We start from the raw sequence: 17,121 nt of genomic DNA on the forward strand, positions 1-17,121 counted from the left end.
GTCTGTGGAATGAACCTTATGAGAACAGGTTGAGGATTTCTGGTTTGCAAAAATTGGTTGATAGGCGGAGGAGGGGAGATATGATTGAGACATTCAAATTACTGAAGGGTTTCTATAAAATTAATTCAGAAGATATTTTTGAGAACAGGGCTGGTTGTGGGAGGACTAGGGGACATCCATGGAAACTGGGCAAAAGTGTGGTTAGTAAAGGTGTTAGAGCTGGGTTCTTTACTTGTAGAGTGGTGAATGAGTGGAATGCACTCCCAGAGTCTGTAGTGGATGCTGTGACAGTGAATGAGTTTAAGGCGAGGTATGATAAATACTGTATGAATGTAGAATAGCTGTGATGCATATGATTTGGAGCCTCCCTCGATGAGTCTAATGATTCCTTGGAGTTGCCCGTAATAATAATAATAATAATAATTATTAGAGGCACTGTACAATAGTCAACTAACATCAATACCATGGAACAATGAGCAGTGGGGAAAAGACTAGCAGAGTATGAGGATCAGAAGAAATGTATGATACAAGAAATGTCTATGCAATGCTTAAAACTTTATACAAAGAATTAGGTGGATAAATAGGAGGGAAATGGATGAATATTTGGCAAAATATTACTCATGGAGGAGATATAAAACAGGTGGGAGAGCAATCCAATGCATGAGGAATATAAAATACATGCTACAAAACTGACAAGCATGGTAAAAGGAAAAAAAAAAAAAAATTGCTATATGAGAAAAGAATGGCCAATCGTGGGGATTCTTCTGCTATGTGGTAAGTAATAGGTAGAATAATTAAGGAAGAGAAAAAAAGACTGGTGAATTGTTACTGGAAGAGGATGACCTTGGAAAAGTAAAGGATATATGGAATTATTTAATATCAGTTTTCAGTATATATCACACTGATGTGAAAGATGCTGTGCAATGGCTGACTAGAAGGAAAGCAAATGTTAGAAGAGTTAAAAATGTAAGAAAAAAAAAAGATGCTCTCCACTCATCAGCTGCCAATCAGCCTGTTAGTCATGATTAGCAATACCCTCTAAATGACTTTTACTGCATTTTAGTAAACTCATGAAGACTACAACCATGTTAGGAATAATTACTTTCATTTCCTGACATTTCAGCCTTCATATTATATTGGGAGAGGGCACTAGAGTCGCAGGAGAACATGGTGGGGAATTTGAGCTGTGCTGAAAAAAGTGCATTTTAATTGGTGAATAGTCTGACTTCTATTGAGATTTGTGCTACGTTGTTTTCCTGGAATACGAGTGTCCTTCAGTGGTTGTTTTTGAAGTTAGTTGTTGTTGCTACATCATGTATTTTTGGTTACTGAGAAGATTGTTATGGGAGATTTTAACTACAGCAGTATAAATTGGGGATAGGAAGATGCATGTAGCAATAAGGGAATTGAATTTCTAGAATTCTTGAGTGAAAATGTCTTAGGCGACATGTAATAGAGGGAACAAGAGTTTTGGATCTGGTCATAGCATCAGAAGAGTTTATGATAACTGAGATGCCATCTATTCCACCAGTTGGAGAGAGTGACCATGTGATTTTGATTTGGAAGATGAATAGACATGCAGGAGGATCAAAGAGATGGGAACTAATGTGGAATTATAAGGCAGGTGATTATAATAGTCTTAGACATCAACTTAGGGAAGTTTCAATGAGAGAGGAATTGGAAGGCCGGGATATCATTAGTGCTTGGGAAATTGTGAAGGAATATTTGTTTAGCAGCAATAGTGAACTCCACAAGTGAAGAAGAGGACACAATTTAGAGTAAAGTGGATGACAAACAATATTAAACAGGAACTGTATGCGAAAAAGAGGCTATGGAAGAGATATAAGGAGACAGGTGAAGAGCAGATGCATGAAGAATATGTGGCCAGTAGGAGGAGAAATGATTGTGGAAGAATGAAATTGTGGTATAAAAATGGGAATAGAGTGACTGATGCAGAGGACATAGTGGAGTTGTTCAATGAACACTTTATTGGAATATTTCATCCTGGAGAGTAAATTTTAATACTAGATGGATAGGGCAGGTTCGAGGTTTAGAGGTGCAGGAGGAGAATTGTGTTCCAAATACTGAGTACTCTGGATGTCAGTAAAGCTGAGGGACTGGATGGTATTTCACCACGAGTTTTGAGAGAATGTTCTAAAGAACTGACAGCTCCTTTGACCTGGCTTTTCAATGAAAGTCTGGCTATGGGAAAGGTGCCCAGGGAATGGAAGGAAGGTAAGATAGTGCCATTGCATTAGGGCAGTAGCAGACTGGAAGTGTCTAATTATACGACAGTTTGTGTGTCACCGGTAGTTGTTAAGATCTTGGAGAAATTAGTGAGGGACCATATACACCATTGGGCAGATGAGGGTAATGTTATCTGTGAGAGTCAACATGGATTTGTTAAGGGGCACTCTTGTTTTAGTAATATGCTAGCATTTTATAATAAAGTTACAAGAGTGGTAGATGAGGGAAAGGCATATACTGCCCTTTTCTTGGATTTAGCAAATGCATTTGAACGTGCCACATGATAAGCTGATATTTAAGTTGCGGCACATGTGTTTGGATGTCAGGTTGGTCAACTGGATTCAGGATTGGCTATCTGATAGGTATCAGAGAGTTGTGTATGGTGGGGAAGTTTCAAGGAAGCAAAGGGTTACAAGTGGGGTCCCACAGGGCTCAGTACTGGGACCTATATTGTTTAACCTTTATATCAATGACATTGTCAGTGGATTGCAGGGGGATATTCAGTTGTTTGCAGATGATGTGAAGCTGGGAAGGGTTATTAGTAATAGTGAAGATGTGGAAGACCTGCAAGAGGATTTGAATAAGCTAGACAGATGGGCAAATGAATGGGGAATGTCGGTTTAATGCAGCAAAATGTAAGGTCTTGAGGTTTGGGACACATCAATGGGACACTTCATACTCTATTGGAGGAGTCATACTGGAGGAAGTAGGGGAGACAAGAGATCTGGGGTTGATGATTGATAGAAACCGGAAACTCAGGGAACATATTGCAAAAGTGTTGAAGATTACACAGGGGACTGATGAAATACTGAGAAGGACGCTGCCCTGCAGAGATAAAAGAGTTATCATTGCATTGTATAAGACCCTGATCAGACCACTCTTAGACTATTGTTCTCAGATTTGCTCCCCACGATTTGAAGGGGATAAATTAACTGTGGAATGGGTACAGAGGTGGATAACAAAGATGCTTTCAGGACTGCACAATGTTAGTTATGAGGATCGGCTGAGGGAATGTGGACTGCAGAGTTTGGTAGGTAGATAGAAGGAGAGGTGATATGATTGAGACTTTTAAACTGTTGAGAGGTGGTTACAGGGTTGATACTGGCGAGTTCTTTTGCTTGGTTGAACAGTGGGAAGGAGTGATGACAAGGGGCCATCCCTGGAAGTTACGAAATGAAGATGTAAGCAAGAGGGTGAGGAGTGGTTGAACCATTGAATGCATTGCCTGGTAGAGTGGTGAGAGCGATAACAGTGAATGAGTTTAAGGAGTGGTATGATAGACTTTGTGTTTCCTAGGAGGGACCTCCCACGATGAGTCTTGATAGACTATGTTTTTCTAGGAAGGACCTCCCGTGATGAGTCTTTTGACTGCATAGAGGCCTGAATAATAATAATATTAAGGTCATCATATGGAGAATATGCACATATATACAAAGAGAAGCTATCTTATATTTCTAACAGTAAGCCAAAGTGACAATGATTTGATCAACCATTATTCTACTAGCCTGACCTCTAGTGAAAAAAAAAAAACTACATACAGAATATGTAGTTTTTTTTTTTTTTTACATCAAAGCTATCTTTGATGTTTTTTTTTACTACAGATCAGGCCAGTAGAATAATGGTTGATCAAATCATTGTCACTTTGGCTTACTGATAGAAATGTAATATAGCTGGTCTTTGTATACATATATGTGTATACTCCAATCTCAAATTATAAAATTGTAAAATTTCAAATTCACTAGGGAATTCGGCAGTGTCCTAAAGATCTTCAAGATTTGAAAAACTTGCCAAAGACTGGATTATTTCTCCAGTTAACTCCATATATGACCTTAATATGAAGGTTGAAACATTGGGAAATTGAAGTATGTTGAAAGTTTATTTATCACTAGGTTAGACTATAATGAATTTAGTTTAATCCTTTATCCCAGTGAGAGCAAACAAAGTTTGCGCCTGAAAATATCTTCAGGACTGATTAAACTAAATTCATTATGGAAATTGAAGTAATTATTCCTAACATGGTTGTAATCTCCATAATTTTACTAAAATGAATGCTGATTACCATGTAACACTAAAAGAAAGAACATTTATTGCATTCTCATCAGTGACAACTAGCTCTATGGAAATAATGAGAACTATATTGATTCTTGTAGACAAGCTTATACGTTGGTTATGCATTATTAAAACACTTAAGGAATTGAACAACGTAGTTAAGGATATAAATTAAATTAAACGTTAATAAATATTTTCCGATATTTCGGCAACGTCACGTTGCCATCTTCTAAAGGAACTTACAAAAAAAGTTACGTGCACGTAGGAACTACAACACAGAAACTGGGAATGAAGAGATGAAGCTATTGTTCTCCTAACAGTCCTGATGGTGCCCTCTAGCAGGCTAAGTAGGTGTTCTTGGCCGTTGGGCTGAAGGTCTGCTGATGTAGGCTTCCCAAATTTGGGGCAGTCGCATACAACCAAATCTGTTGAGGTTTGGAGAATTTCTTAGGGCTGATTCCATAAAGAGTCTTTCAAATTTGTATTTGCTACGGTGTGTCACTGTAGCTTTCTTCCACCGTATTCTGTGGCGTGTATCCAGAGCATGGTCCGCAAGCCCAGAATGACTGTATCTGTGAAAACGGATGTAGTCCTTGTGTTCCGAAATTCTGATATTCGCTGTCCTGGCTGTTTGGCCAAAGTAAGACAGTTTACAACTGCAAGGGACCTGGTAAACACCAGGTAGGTCTAGGGGAAGTGGTTGGTCTTTAGTGGAGCGGATAAGGGATGCCAATTTTCTGTAAGGTTTGTAACAGGACAGGTCATGTTTTTTTAAGATTTTGGTAATCCTTTCTGAGGTGCCTCGGATGTAGGGAATGGTGATGGATTTAGAGTAATCCTTGTTGTGTGTGTGTGGGGGGGGAGGGGGGGGGGAGGGGATCTGTGGTTTGTAGGTTCTAATATTTTTTGGATTTTTTTGGGGGGGTAGCCATTGGCTGAGAAAGTGTTGAGGATGTGATTTAGATCAGTGTTTAGGGCCAAGTCGTTTGAACAGATTAGTTTAGCCCTGTTGTATAGTGTTTTCACTACTCCATATTGTTGTGAGGGGGGGGGGGATTGTTGGTGAATGTATTTGCCTGTATGGGTGGGTTTTCTGTAAACTGAGAAAACCAAGGTTCCATTAGGCTGGCGGGTGACTAGTGTGTCTAGGAAAGGGAGGCTGTTGTTTTCCTCTTTTTCCAGGGTGAACTTGATTCTGGGGTGTTGGTTGTTTAAGTGTGTTAAGAAGGAGAAAAGTGTTTCAGAGCCATGTGGCCAAATAGCGAACACATCATCAACGTAGCGAAGCCATATGGTTGGTTTTTGTGGGGCAGAGGCTAAGGCTTTTTCTTCAAAGGTCTCCATAAAGAAATTGGCCAAGGGTGGGGAGAGTGGTGACCCCATGGCTGTCCCCTCTATTTGTTTGTAGAATTTTCCCTGCCAAACGAAATAGCCTGAGTTCATTGTGAACTGAAATAAGGCTGCGATATCGGGAGAAAATTTAGCTTGGATTAGCTCTAAAGTTTCCTTGAGTGGGATATTTGTAAATAAAGAGGAGACATCAAAGCTGACCATTATGTCAGTATGTTGGAGTGTAAGGTTTTCCATACTGGCTTTGAAATGGGCTGAGTTTTTTTATGTGTGATGGTGTGTTGCCAGTATAGTGTGTGAGCTCTTTGGCCAAATGTTTAGCTAATTTGCATGTGGGGGAATCAATGCCATCCACTATGGGACGTAATGGCACATTTTCTTTGTGTATTTTTGGAAGTCCGTAAATACGGGGGGGGGGGGGGGGTATAGAGTTAAACGGCTTTAATCTGTTGGTAACTTCTACAGGCCAAGAAGTGACTCTCTTAAGGAGCCTGTGAAGTTTTCTAATTTGAGAGTTGGTGGGATTGTAATTGATAGGGAGGTAAGTGGCCCAATCTAATAGAAGAGCATTCAGCTTACCTGTGTAGTCCTTTGGCCCTTGGTTAAGCACTACAGTTGCATTTCCCTTATCCGCTTTGGTGATAACTAATTCTTTATTATTCTTCATTTCCTGTAGAGCTTTATATTCCTTGTTGGATATATTGGTTTTTGGTGGTCTTGCTTTGGAAAGGACACAGGCTACATCCAGTCTTACACTGTTGGGGACTTGATGTGGAAGGTGGCGGATTCCGCGTTCGATCTGGATCATAATATCCTCACTAGGTATTTTATTGGGAGCAATGGCGAAGTTGTGTCCACGTGACTGCGCGTTGAGTGCTTCAGGCTTCAGGGTGACTGAAGAAAGGTTGATTACCGTGTTGGTAGCAGATTTTGGAAAGATGTTAGAGTTCTTTTTTAATTTTTCGAAGATTTTCATCTGTCGGCCTCGTATTTTTTTAAATTCTTTTTCGGCAGCGGTACATGAGACGTCATGTAAAATCGACCAAAGTTCGTGGTTCAAAGTGCACGAAAGCTCATCTTCGACGGCACGAATAGCTTCATTAATGTCCGCTAAGAGTGACCACGTGGCAGTGATTTGTTCGCGTAGCAACGCGTAGCTTAGCACCTACTTAGCCCGCTAGAGGGCACCATCAGGACTGTTAGGTGAACAATAGCTTCATCGCTTAATTCCCAGTTTCTGTGTTGTAGTGCCTACGTGCACGTAACTTTTTTTGTAAGTTTCTTTAGAAGATGGCAACGTTACGTTGCCGAAATATCGGAAAATATTTATTAAAGTTTAATTTAATTTATATCCTTAACTACATTGTTCAATTCCTTAAGTGTTTTAATAATAGAGAATTATATTGATAGAAATTTTTTCCATACACAGGTAGTAAAATGGAGTATCACTATATTATTAAAATCCTCCAAATTAAGAAAGTGTTTGAGCTAGTTTTTTTTTAATTTATTTAATTATTTTTAACAGGCCGAAAAGTATATCACACTTATTTTCATTTCTTATTTACCTAAGTATAAGCAAACTAAATTTTGAAACTCAAAAATCTTTCCAACTCAGTGTGAAAAACTTGCCACAAGTCACAAAAAATGTTATTAAATAACTCCTTTAGTTTAGTAAATACTTAGTTTGATATGAAAGTTGGTATTCGTGGTCTACTCATTGCAAACTTTAATCTTAATTGGCATAATTAAAGTATTTGGAGATATAATAATCTGAGAACTGCTAATTAGCAAGAAAGTCCTTGCTAATTTGCTTATATTGATACTGTTCAAGTGATAGAAATATGATCATGTTGTTTGATTATTCTTTCATTACACATTTAGCAAAATACATCATTATAATTTTTTTTTTTGTCAGTGGAAATGTGAGAATCACATTCAATCTAACACATTGGTAAGAAGTTATAAAAATGCATTTAGTATGATTTATGAATATCTTTATTTAGGATTCTTTTTGTAATAATTTTAATAAAAGTTGCGCTCACCTTAGCCATCAGATTATTTAAAATCTCAAATTCATTAGGGAATTCGGCAGTAACCTGAAGATCTTCAAGATTTAAAAAACTCGCCAAAGACTGGATTATTTCTCCAGTTAACTCCATATCATCTGACTGGATGATAACCTATATAAATAAAATAATATATGATTAAAACTAATTAAGAATTATTAAACAGGATTTAATTATGTAATTCAGGATAAACACCATACACTATTAATATGCACCCTTAAGAAGTATGAATGGGTGCTTAAGGTTCTAAGCTATATAATTGAGAGGAGACCTCCACATAGCCTTTAAATGAATGTGGAGAACCGACCAGGGCTTTTGACCTAATGTCGAATCCTCACCTTCTAGTGGTGCACCTATTAGGTGCATCACCTAATATGGGCAGGCAATTTTGGATTTAGCCGACCAAATTGTATTTTTATTGGCTTAAACCAAAATTTCAAATGATGGTACAACATGACAGAATTTCATGTCAGCTGGGGCATCGCCCAGTTAAACAAGGCCCCTGTTGTTTTTGCCAGGGAACCAGGGAAAACAGTAAAATGTCAGCTACAAAATCCTAAAACTCACACCTACTCAACATCACCAGAGTTCAAGATTGGTACTATGAACATAAGAAGCCTGAATGGCAAAGAAATGTAGCTAGTTGAGGAATTAGAGAAGTACCAGATCGACATAATAGGGGTGACTGAAACAAAAACGGCAAAAACTGGCGAGATCTTTCTGAGCAATAAATAGAAAATGTTATATTCAGGCAATGACAATCAAGGAAAAGAAGAAGTAGCCATAGTATTCAACACTAAATGCGAGACTTATCTTCTTGAATGGCAAGCAATTTTAAGTACAGTGATGTGGGCAAATATCAGAATGGGGAACTGGACAATGAGACTTATTTGTGCCTATGGTCCCACAGAAGGTTCTACTAAAGTAAAAGTGGAGGAATTTTTTGAGACTTTAGAGAACACTAAAGCAACTGACACAATGAAAAAGGAAAAGTTAGTCCTTGTTGGGGATCTAAATAGCAGAGTAGGAAATGATTGTCACACATACAAAAATATTTTGGTAAAATTTAGAGAAAAGAGCGAAGCTAATAATAATGGCAAATGCCTGTTGGATTTCTGCTCAGGACATGGACTGGTTATTACTAACACAATGTTCCAACATAAAAATGTACACAAATTCACATGGTGAGAAGAGGCAAGGAATAAGAACAGTCTCATTGACTATGTTATTGTTGATAGTGATGTTTTCTCCCTGGTGCAGGACACTATGGCGTACAGAGGATTTGAAATTGGAAGTGATCATCATTTAATCTTGAGCAGAATAAAATTGAATTACATATTGAAAAGAAGAACATGTAAGAAATTTTTAAAGTGAATAAAGTTGAGCAGCTCTCAGATGTGAACTGTAGACTAAAATACACAAAGATTATCGAAGAAAAAATGAAACAGTTTGAGAACAGGAACCAAACCTTGGAGATTTAGTGGCAAATCTTGAAGAAATCATTGATTGATTCAGCCAGAGAGGCATTTGGTGACGTTGTCTGCAAGGACAGAAAAATCAGAACTTGATGTTGGATACAGGAAGTTAAAGGGGTAGTGAAGGAAAAGAAGAAAGCATATCAAAAATTCCTGGCACATAATTCAGTTTGTGCTCTTAGAGAATACAGAGACAATTGTAAGAAAGCTAAACACTGTGTAAAATTAGCTAAACAAAAGTCATGGAAAGACTTTATTAAGAACATAGAAAATAAATATCAAGAAGGTGCCAGATATTCTGTAGGTTGTTGAAAATGCTCAGAAATGAAGCATTTTCAACTTATCCTTGAAGATATTCTTGAAGTATGGAGTGATTACTTTGAAAAATTGCTAAATGAAACAAGCAGTGATGACAGCACAGTGGTAAAAAATACTCAACATGCATGCAGTCAGGAATACATATCCATACTTGAAGTAGAAAAAGCCATCAAAAGCCTGAAATGTGGAAAGGCAGCTGGAATAGATGATATCTGACCATAAATCTCAAATATGGAGGTATGAAAATCTTACAGTGGCTGCACTGCATAGTTTAGAAGGTCTGGACAGAGGGACGAATTCCAGATGAATGGATTATACCTCTCATAGTACCCATATATAAAAAGGGAAATAAAACTGAATGTGAGAATTACAGAGGAATTGCTCTACTGAATGTTCCTGGTAAAATTAATGAAAGTATACTTGAGAAACTGTTGAGAAGGATTGCGGAAGAGAAACTTGGTGAAGAACAAACTGGATTCAGGCCAAATAGAGACAGTCAGGATCAGATTTTCACTTTATGTAAAATAATTGAGAAATCATGGGAATATAACAAAGATCTGTATTTAAGTTTTGTTGATCTGGAAAAGGCATATGAAAACGTGCCAATATGAGAAGCTATTCAAAATGCTACAGTTGTATGGTGTCAGTGGGGCATTATATCAAGCAATACTAAGTCTTTATTTGAGTTGTAAGTCAGCAGTTAGAATTGAAGGAAGTACAGGAAGATTGTTTAATATTAAGTCTGGTGCCAAACAATGATGTACATTATCCCCTCTGTTATTCATTATCTATATGGATCAGATTATGAAGGAAAGTGGTATTAAACCTGATATCAAAATTTTAGCTTCGCACCACTTCGCCTCACTCGACCAAGCACATGTACCAAGTGTCCGCACTTGCAGTTCCTCTCATACTGAGCAAGATTACTATCGCAACGACTAGTCATCAGTAGGGTAAAACTAACCTGTCCTCTTTAATATCAGGTTATCCTCTCTTGGTCTTCTATAATATCAGGTCAGACTCACTTGGCAATGTGCCTCAGTCTCGCATTAAGAACCTAAAGGCGCTCAGTCCTTAATGTCCCATGGTACATGAACCTAAAGTTGTTCAGTTCATGCAGTTACCACAGTATGACTATAAGCAATACTCGCCAGTACAAAATCAATACTTATATTATTTAGAATTTTTACCAGATTTTCGTGCTGTCGCTAAAAAGTGCCCTTAGAAGATAGAAATATCAGATCTGATAATATTGGAGTCTTGACAAGTAACAGATTGATTTGGAGGAAAATTGTAGTTAAGAAGTTAGTAATGATGTAAATTTTTCATGTAGTACTATCATATCCTGTACACCCTCTTGAGGGTACGTGTCAAGAATTTGATGATGATGAAGCAGTATGAAAGGAAAAGAAAATGAATTAGGAATAGATTAACTGATGTAGCTGACTTAGTAAATATTTTGACACATTCTGTTCAAAGATAAATAAACAGAAAGCTTGGACAGTAAAGATAATAACAATAATCAAAAACTCAAATATTGGACCTCCAGGGAGTTGCAACACTCACTGCGGGAGCCGATCTTAAACAAAACAAAGTCATGGCATTCCTTAAACTCATTCATCATTTGCACTCCTACTGTCTTATCCGGCAACAGATTTCATGGTTCAACAATAATCCTCCATGTAAAAAAGCCACTTCTCATTCTCTTACAGTCCTGATATCATTTTGTTATCTGTCTCTCTCAAGGTCAATTTATCCACTGCAAATATGATGACCACATCTGAGCACACTAAACCAGATGTAGTCTGATCAGGACTTTATACAATGAAATTGTCATTCTTTTATCTCAACTGGTGAATGTTGTCATTCTCAGTATTGCAGCAATCTTTGGATTACTTTCACAACCTTTGTGACATGTCCCCCAAACTTCAAATTTCTATTGACTATCACCCTTCAGATCTCTTGCTTTCTATACTTTCTCTAGTATAGTTCCACATATAGAGTATGAACCTTTCAACTGATATGAGACCTTAAATTTTGTTATATTCAAATGGGATCCTCTTTTATTTGATTACCTGTTAAGCTTATTTAAATTATGTCCCTCTTAAAGGGCCACAACATCAGCACTATCACTAATAACTGTTCCCAGTTTCACATCATCTGCAAACAACTGAATATTTCCCTGTAATCCAGTGACAATGTCATCAACATAGAGGTTATGCAGGGAGCTTTGTGGAATCCCACTTGTTATCTTCTTCCTTGATACTGCTCCCTTGTGTGCAACTCTCTACCTCTCAGACATTCAGTCTCCAATCCAATTCTCCTGATATCCCCAAACCCAGTATTCAGCAACTTAAATATCAGCTTATTTATCACGTGGCACTCTGTTATATGCCTGTGTAAAATCAAAATGGCAGTAAATATATGAAATAAGGCTGCATTCTGTGAAGTTTAATAATGATTAGAATCCAAAGAATGTGTTTGTGTGTGTGTGTATATATACACACACACCCTATTTGGAAATAAGTAATGGACACCATAGTGTGAAGAAAAAACAACCATGGTGCCTGCCTTAATAAGATGTAGGACCTCCTTTGCTGTGATGACTGCAACAATTGTACAGGACATACTTTCCACAAATGTACGAGAGCGATCAAATGGGAATTTTGAACCATTCTTCATGTAGGCATGTAATGAGGTCCTGAATTGTTGTGGGACAGATGTCCCTTGACCTCATCCAATGCTCCAATTCATCCCACAGATGTTTCAACAGGATTGAGATCAGGGCTCTGTTGAGGCCAGTCTAGTGTGGTGACGTTCATGCCCACAAACCGCACAGCTACAGCAGAAGCCTTATGACACGGTGCATTGTCTTGCTGAAAGAGACAATGGTCACTTCCATAGGAACACCAAATAGTAGGAAGCATTGCATTGTCCAGAATGTGCAGATACCTCTCAGAGTTCAATTTTGTGGTACCACAAACAGAGGTCCGAGGCCAAACCATCACACTGTTGCCTTCAAATTTCATAGTTGGGGTTACGCACTTTGGTAAGAGATGTTCACCAGACATCCGCCACACCCACACACCTCGTGTGTGTGTCAGGAAAGGATCTGAGAGGAACTGTTCAGTTATTAGCTGATGATACAAAGTTCGGTAGAACAATAGTTAATAGATTATGTTAAAATTTTGCAGGGTGATTTGGTTCATCTGGGCAAAGGAGAATGAATGTCAGTTTAATGTGGCAAAGTGTAAGGTTATGAATTTTGGGGTGAAAAGATTACTAGCTGTATACTACACATTGATGGAACTGTACTCCAGGAAATTGATGAAGAAAGAGATTTTGGGAGTGTTAATGGATAAGGAGTTAAAGTTTAGAGAACACATAGCAAAAGTGGCTAAACCAGCTCATCAGATTACTTGGTTACTGAAAAAATACTTTGAAGAGCAGAGACAAGAAGATCATTATTTGTCTATATTGAGAATTGATAAGACCTCATTACTTGGGTTTCTTGGTGATGAAGAAGAGGTGGAGAGGATCCAGTAGTGAGTGACCATGGTAGCAGGTCTATGGAATAAACCATAAGAGAATAGGCTGAGGATTTGTGGGTTACAGAAACTGGTTGACAGGCAGGAAAGGGGTAATATGATTGAGACATACAAATTACTGAAAGGTTTAACAAGGTTAATACAGAGGAAATTTTTCAGAACAGGTCTGGTGGTGAGAGAACTGGAGGCCATCCTTGGAAACCGAGCAAGAGTGTAGTTAGCAAGGGTGTTAGAACTAGGTTTTTTGCTTGGAAAGTGGTGAATGAGTGGAACAGATTGCCGGAGTCTGTTGTGGGTGTCATGATTGTGAATGAGTTCAAAGCAAATTATGATAGATACTGCACAAATGTTGAATAGTTTAGGATAATTACTCAGGACTCCACGGAGTAGCCAATAATAATGATAACCTGCTCATATTCTATAATAATGTTACCATTGAGCTAGATAAGGGGAATGGATACACCATGATACTTTGGAGTTTGTTAAGGCTTTTGACAGAATACAGCATGTGTTGCATAAATTGAAGAATTTGGAATTGGATTATAAAATATTAGCATGGATAAGAGGACAGCTGACTGACAGATATCAAAAAGTGTATATGGGGGATGTGAGTCTGCAAGATTTAAGGTAACAGTGGTGTACCACATGAATCAGTGCTTGGTCCACTGTTATTCAATCTGTACATTAATGACATTGGGAAGGATTTGACAGGCAACATAGAGTTTTTTGCTGATGATACAAAGATAGGTAGGGCAATCAGGAATGTGGCTGATATTTGCAGAATGATTTGAATAGGCTGGAATTGTGGGTATGGGAAAATGGATGTCAGTTCAATGCTGTATTATATTGGTGGGATTATGCTTGAAGAAACTGTTCAGGCTAGGGATTTTGGAGTGTTAGTAGATAGGAAGTTTATATTTTAAATATAACTCAAAAGATAATTGTAATGCTGAAATGAACTTTGACATGTAAAGGTAAGGATGTCATTTTGCCTCTTCACAACGTCTTGATAAGGCCTCACTTGGACTACTGTGCACAGGTCTGGTTTCCCGGTTTCTGTTGTGATTCTGATACAGTGGAGAGAGTGCAAAGAAGAATGTTAAAAATGATATCAGGATTGTGGAATACTGATTATGAAGACAGATTGAGAATTTTTAGACTGCAAACACTAGCAAACAGGAGAAAGAGGGTGATATGATTGAGACATAAACTTCTGAAAGGGTCAGACAGGATTTCAGCTGATGGAATTTTTTATTTTATGGAGGGTGGGGAAAGGACAAGAGGGCATCCTTGGAAGCTGAGAATGAATGCCACTGAGAAGGGGCGAGATCTAGATATTTCTCTAATAGAGTGGTGCCTGATCGGAATGGATTGCCATTGGATGTTGTGTGTGTAAATTTAGTTTAATCCTTTATCCAAGTGTGAGCAAACAAAGTCTGCGCCTGAAAGTATCCTCAGGACTGAGGCAAGGTGGTGCAACACCAGGGCGACTCGTTGCAAAGGTGGAGCAAGCTACCAACACTCCTATCTCAGTATCTCCCAAAATGGGAAATGAACTCCAGATATATAAAAACATTTTGGGAAAATTTAGAAAGAAATGCAAAGCTAATAATAATGTTTTAGGTACTCTCTGATTTCTGTTCAGGACAGACTAAGTCATTATCATTACCCTGTTGAAAATAAAGATGTGCATAAATTCAAATGGCAACTTCAATAGGACACAATGGGAAGAATAAGCTGGGTTCAGACCAGATTAATGTTATATAGCTTCCAATCGTGGAAGCTATATAATGAGGTTATGAATAGAGGAGTGCGGAGCAGTTTCTTTGCATAGATAGTGGTTGGCAAGTGGAATTCATTAACCAAGAATGTATCAAGTCTGGAAACAGTGAATGATTTTAATGTATGGTCTGATGAGCTTTTGTATGTGACATTGAGAGCCTCCTTTGATGAGTATTTTGACATCATGAATGTCTAATAATAATAATATTTTATACTTTTTTCTGTTTTCTTTCAGATAAACTGTTTTCATATGGAAAAGGGGACGGAAAGACAATTGCATTTGTTTTGCAAAATAAAATGATTCCAATGGATTATTATTATTAAGAGAGAGAGACCTCCAGGGAGTCATCGAGGAAGGCTACATACCCCACACACCCAGCTATCATACTTGTTCTTGAATTATAATAAATTTAGTTTAATCCTTTATCCAAGTGTGAGCAAACAAAGTTTGTGCCTGAAAGTATCTTCAGGACTGGGGTAAGGTGGTACAACACTGGGAAACTCGTTTCAAAGGTGGAGCAAGCTAACATCACTCCTATCTCAGTATCTCCCATAATGCAAAACACATCTCCTTGCAGATATGTATAATGTTATGCATTAAGGGAAGGGCCACTACCCAGACTAGTTTCGACCTTTAATGAGGGCTCTTCAGTGGGAGCCAGGCCCAAGTAGAGATACCAGGTAGAAGTATTAGCAAGGTCATCTCTACCTATAGGAGTTGCCAAACGGTGTGCCACCTTTTTTTTATTAAATTACTCTGGATTTAGAGAAAGATGTTGAAAAATAAACTTTCAATTTTTAGGTCAACCATCAGATCGAACCATGTGGTCCGGTCATTGGAGCTGTTTTCAATAGCTACTGTTCCTTTTCTATACCACTCCATCTTTTCTTCTTGATTAAAATATTCTTGCATTTTGGATGTAATATATTCCACATCTAATGAGTTTCTGACATACCTACTACAGACCACTAATTTTTTTAAATTCTTCTTCTATCAGTTTAAGTTTTTCCAAATTTAAATAATGTTCTAAAATTAATTATTGATATATCTGTAATGTTAATGAGAATTATGTTTTTAGTCCCTCCTTCACATACTTCTTATTTCCCTTAAGTGGGCTCTGGGGGAGATGAATCAGCTGCCCTGAATGCTGCAACATTTAATGCATCCTGTGACTGTTTCCTTCTGATCACAGTGGTTATAGATAAAATCCTGCAGGCAGCTTGCCCCTCCTCTGATGTAGAGTCCATTAAAATATGGCCAAAACCTTGGGAGAGAAGGCAAACTCCCACTAAAAGAAAAAGGAAGATAAAAAAAAAAAATGGAAAAGGAAGGATTACCCCTAGTCCTCAAGTACTCTCATAAGTTTTAAAAACTATAAGTGATGTAAAAATATCACACTCAACCTCCTCATACTAATCCTGCATGATTCCAGGGTATTCTGCTTTGGTTCTATCCGACAGTGCCAGTGACCAGCACAACTCTACTCTTAAGGTAAGCATCCTATGGATGACTTTCAGTAATGCATTATTAATTTTAGCTAGTCTAGCCATAAATAATATTACAACTTGAACAGTGCATAAATCTTTAATCTATCAGTAAATCATTTACAGCTTTCAGCATATACAAACCATATGTATAATGTGAATCCAACCGCACTCATCGTTTGAAATGTTCCCCTTTTGCCTTCACGCATGCCTGAAGTCTGCGAGGCCACATATTGATGGCAGCATTCACAACATCCAACAGAAATGCTGACACTGCTCGCTCCAAATCCATCTTCAGGTTCTGATCACAATTTGAAGTCCAACGGGTTCAGACTGGGACTTCCAGATGGCCAATCAGATGGTGATATGTAGTCAGGCACATTCGCCTCCAACCAATATTATGTGGCCCACACCTTGTGTGCAGAGGCTGAGTCCTGTTGGAAGGTCCACTGCCTACCATGAAACAAGGTATTGTTCAGGAACCATATCAAAGGTTCTAGCATGGTGTCTTGATCCCTTTCTCACAGAAATGCAACTTGGATATCCCCTGATATATCCCCCCCCCCCCCCCAACAAACCATCATTGATGCAGGGTGATGATCTCTCTGAATCCTAGGTACTATAACATGTGCTGTGTGACCATCTGGAGCATACCCAATCATTATGACAGTTAAACAACTCTTCCATGTGAAAATCTTCTCATCTGTGAAGAGGATATCTCTGTGTCTTTTGTTCGCATACCGCTGGAGAAGTGCGTTTGGTTTTATCACCCTCTGCCGCATAAGTTGTGGTGATAAGAAG

The 17,121-nt window shown here is 38.2% G+C and overlaps 1 protein-coding gene across 1 annotated transcript in view; it reads right to left on the minus strand.

Annotated features, from left to right (window-relative positions):
* Positions 1-17,121, minus strand: part of LOC150097442 (BBSome complex member BBS2-like) — a 539,668-nt gene that overhangs the window by 61,374 nt on the left and 461,173 nt on the right. Inside the window, exon 17 of the mRNA XM_090406918.1 lies at positions 7,689-7,826. Coding sequence (XP_090263044.1) covers positions 7,689-7,826 — 138 coding nt within the window. The remainder of the gene's footprint in view (positions 1-7,688; positions 7,827-17,121) is intronic.

Source organism: Typopeltis vanoorti, chromosome 17 (assembly GCF_054136105.1).
Source record: "Typopeltis vanoorti isolate ZY-2024b chromosome 17, IOZ_Tvanoo_1.0, whole genome shotgun sequence".
In the NCBI taxonomy this organism is placed as follows: domain Eukaryota; kingdom Metazoa; phylum Arthropoda; class Arachnida; order Uropygi; family Thelyphonidae; genus Typopeltis; species Typopeltis vanoorti.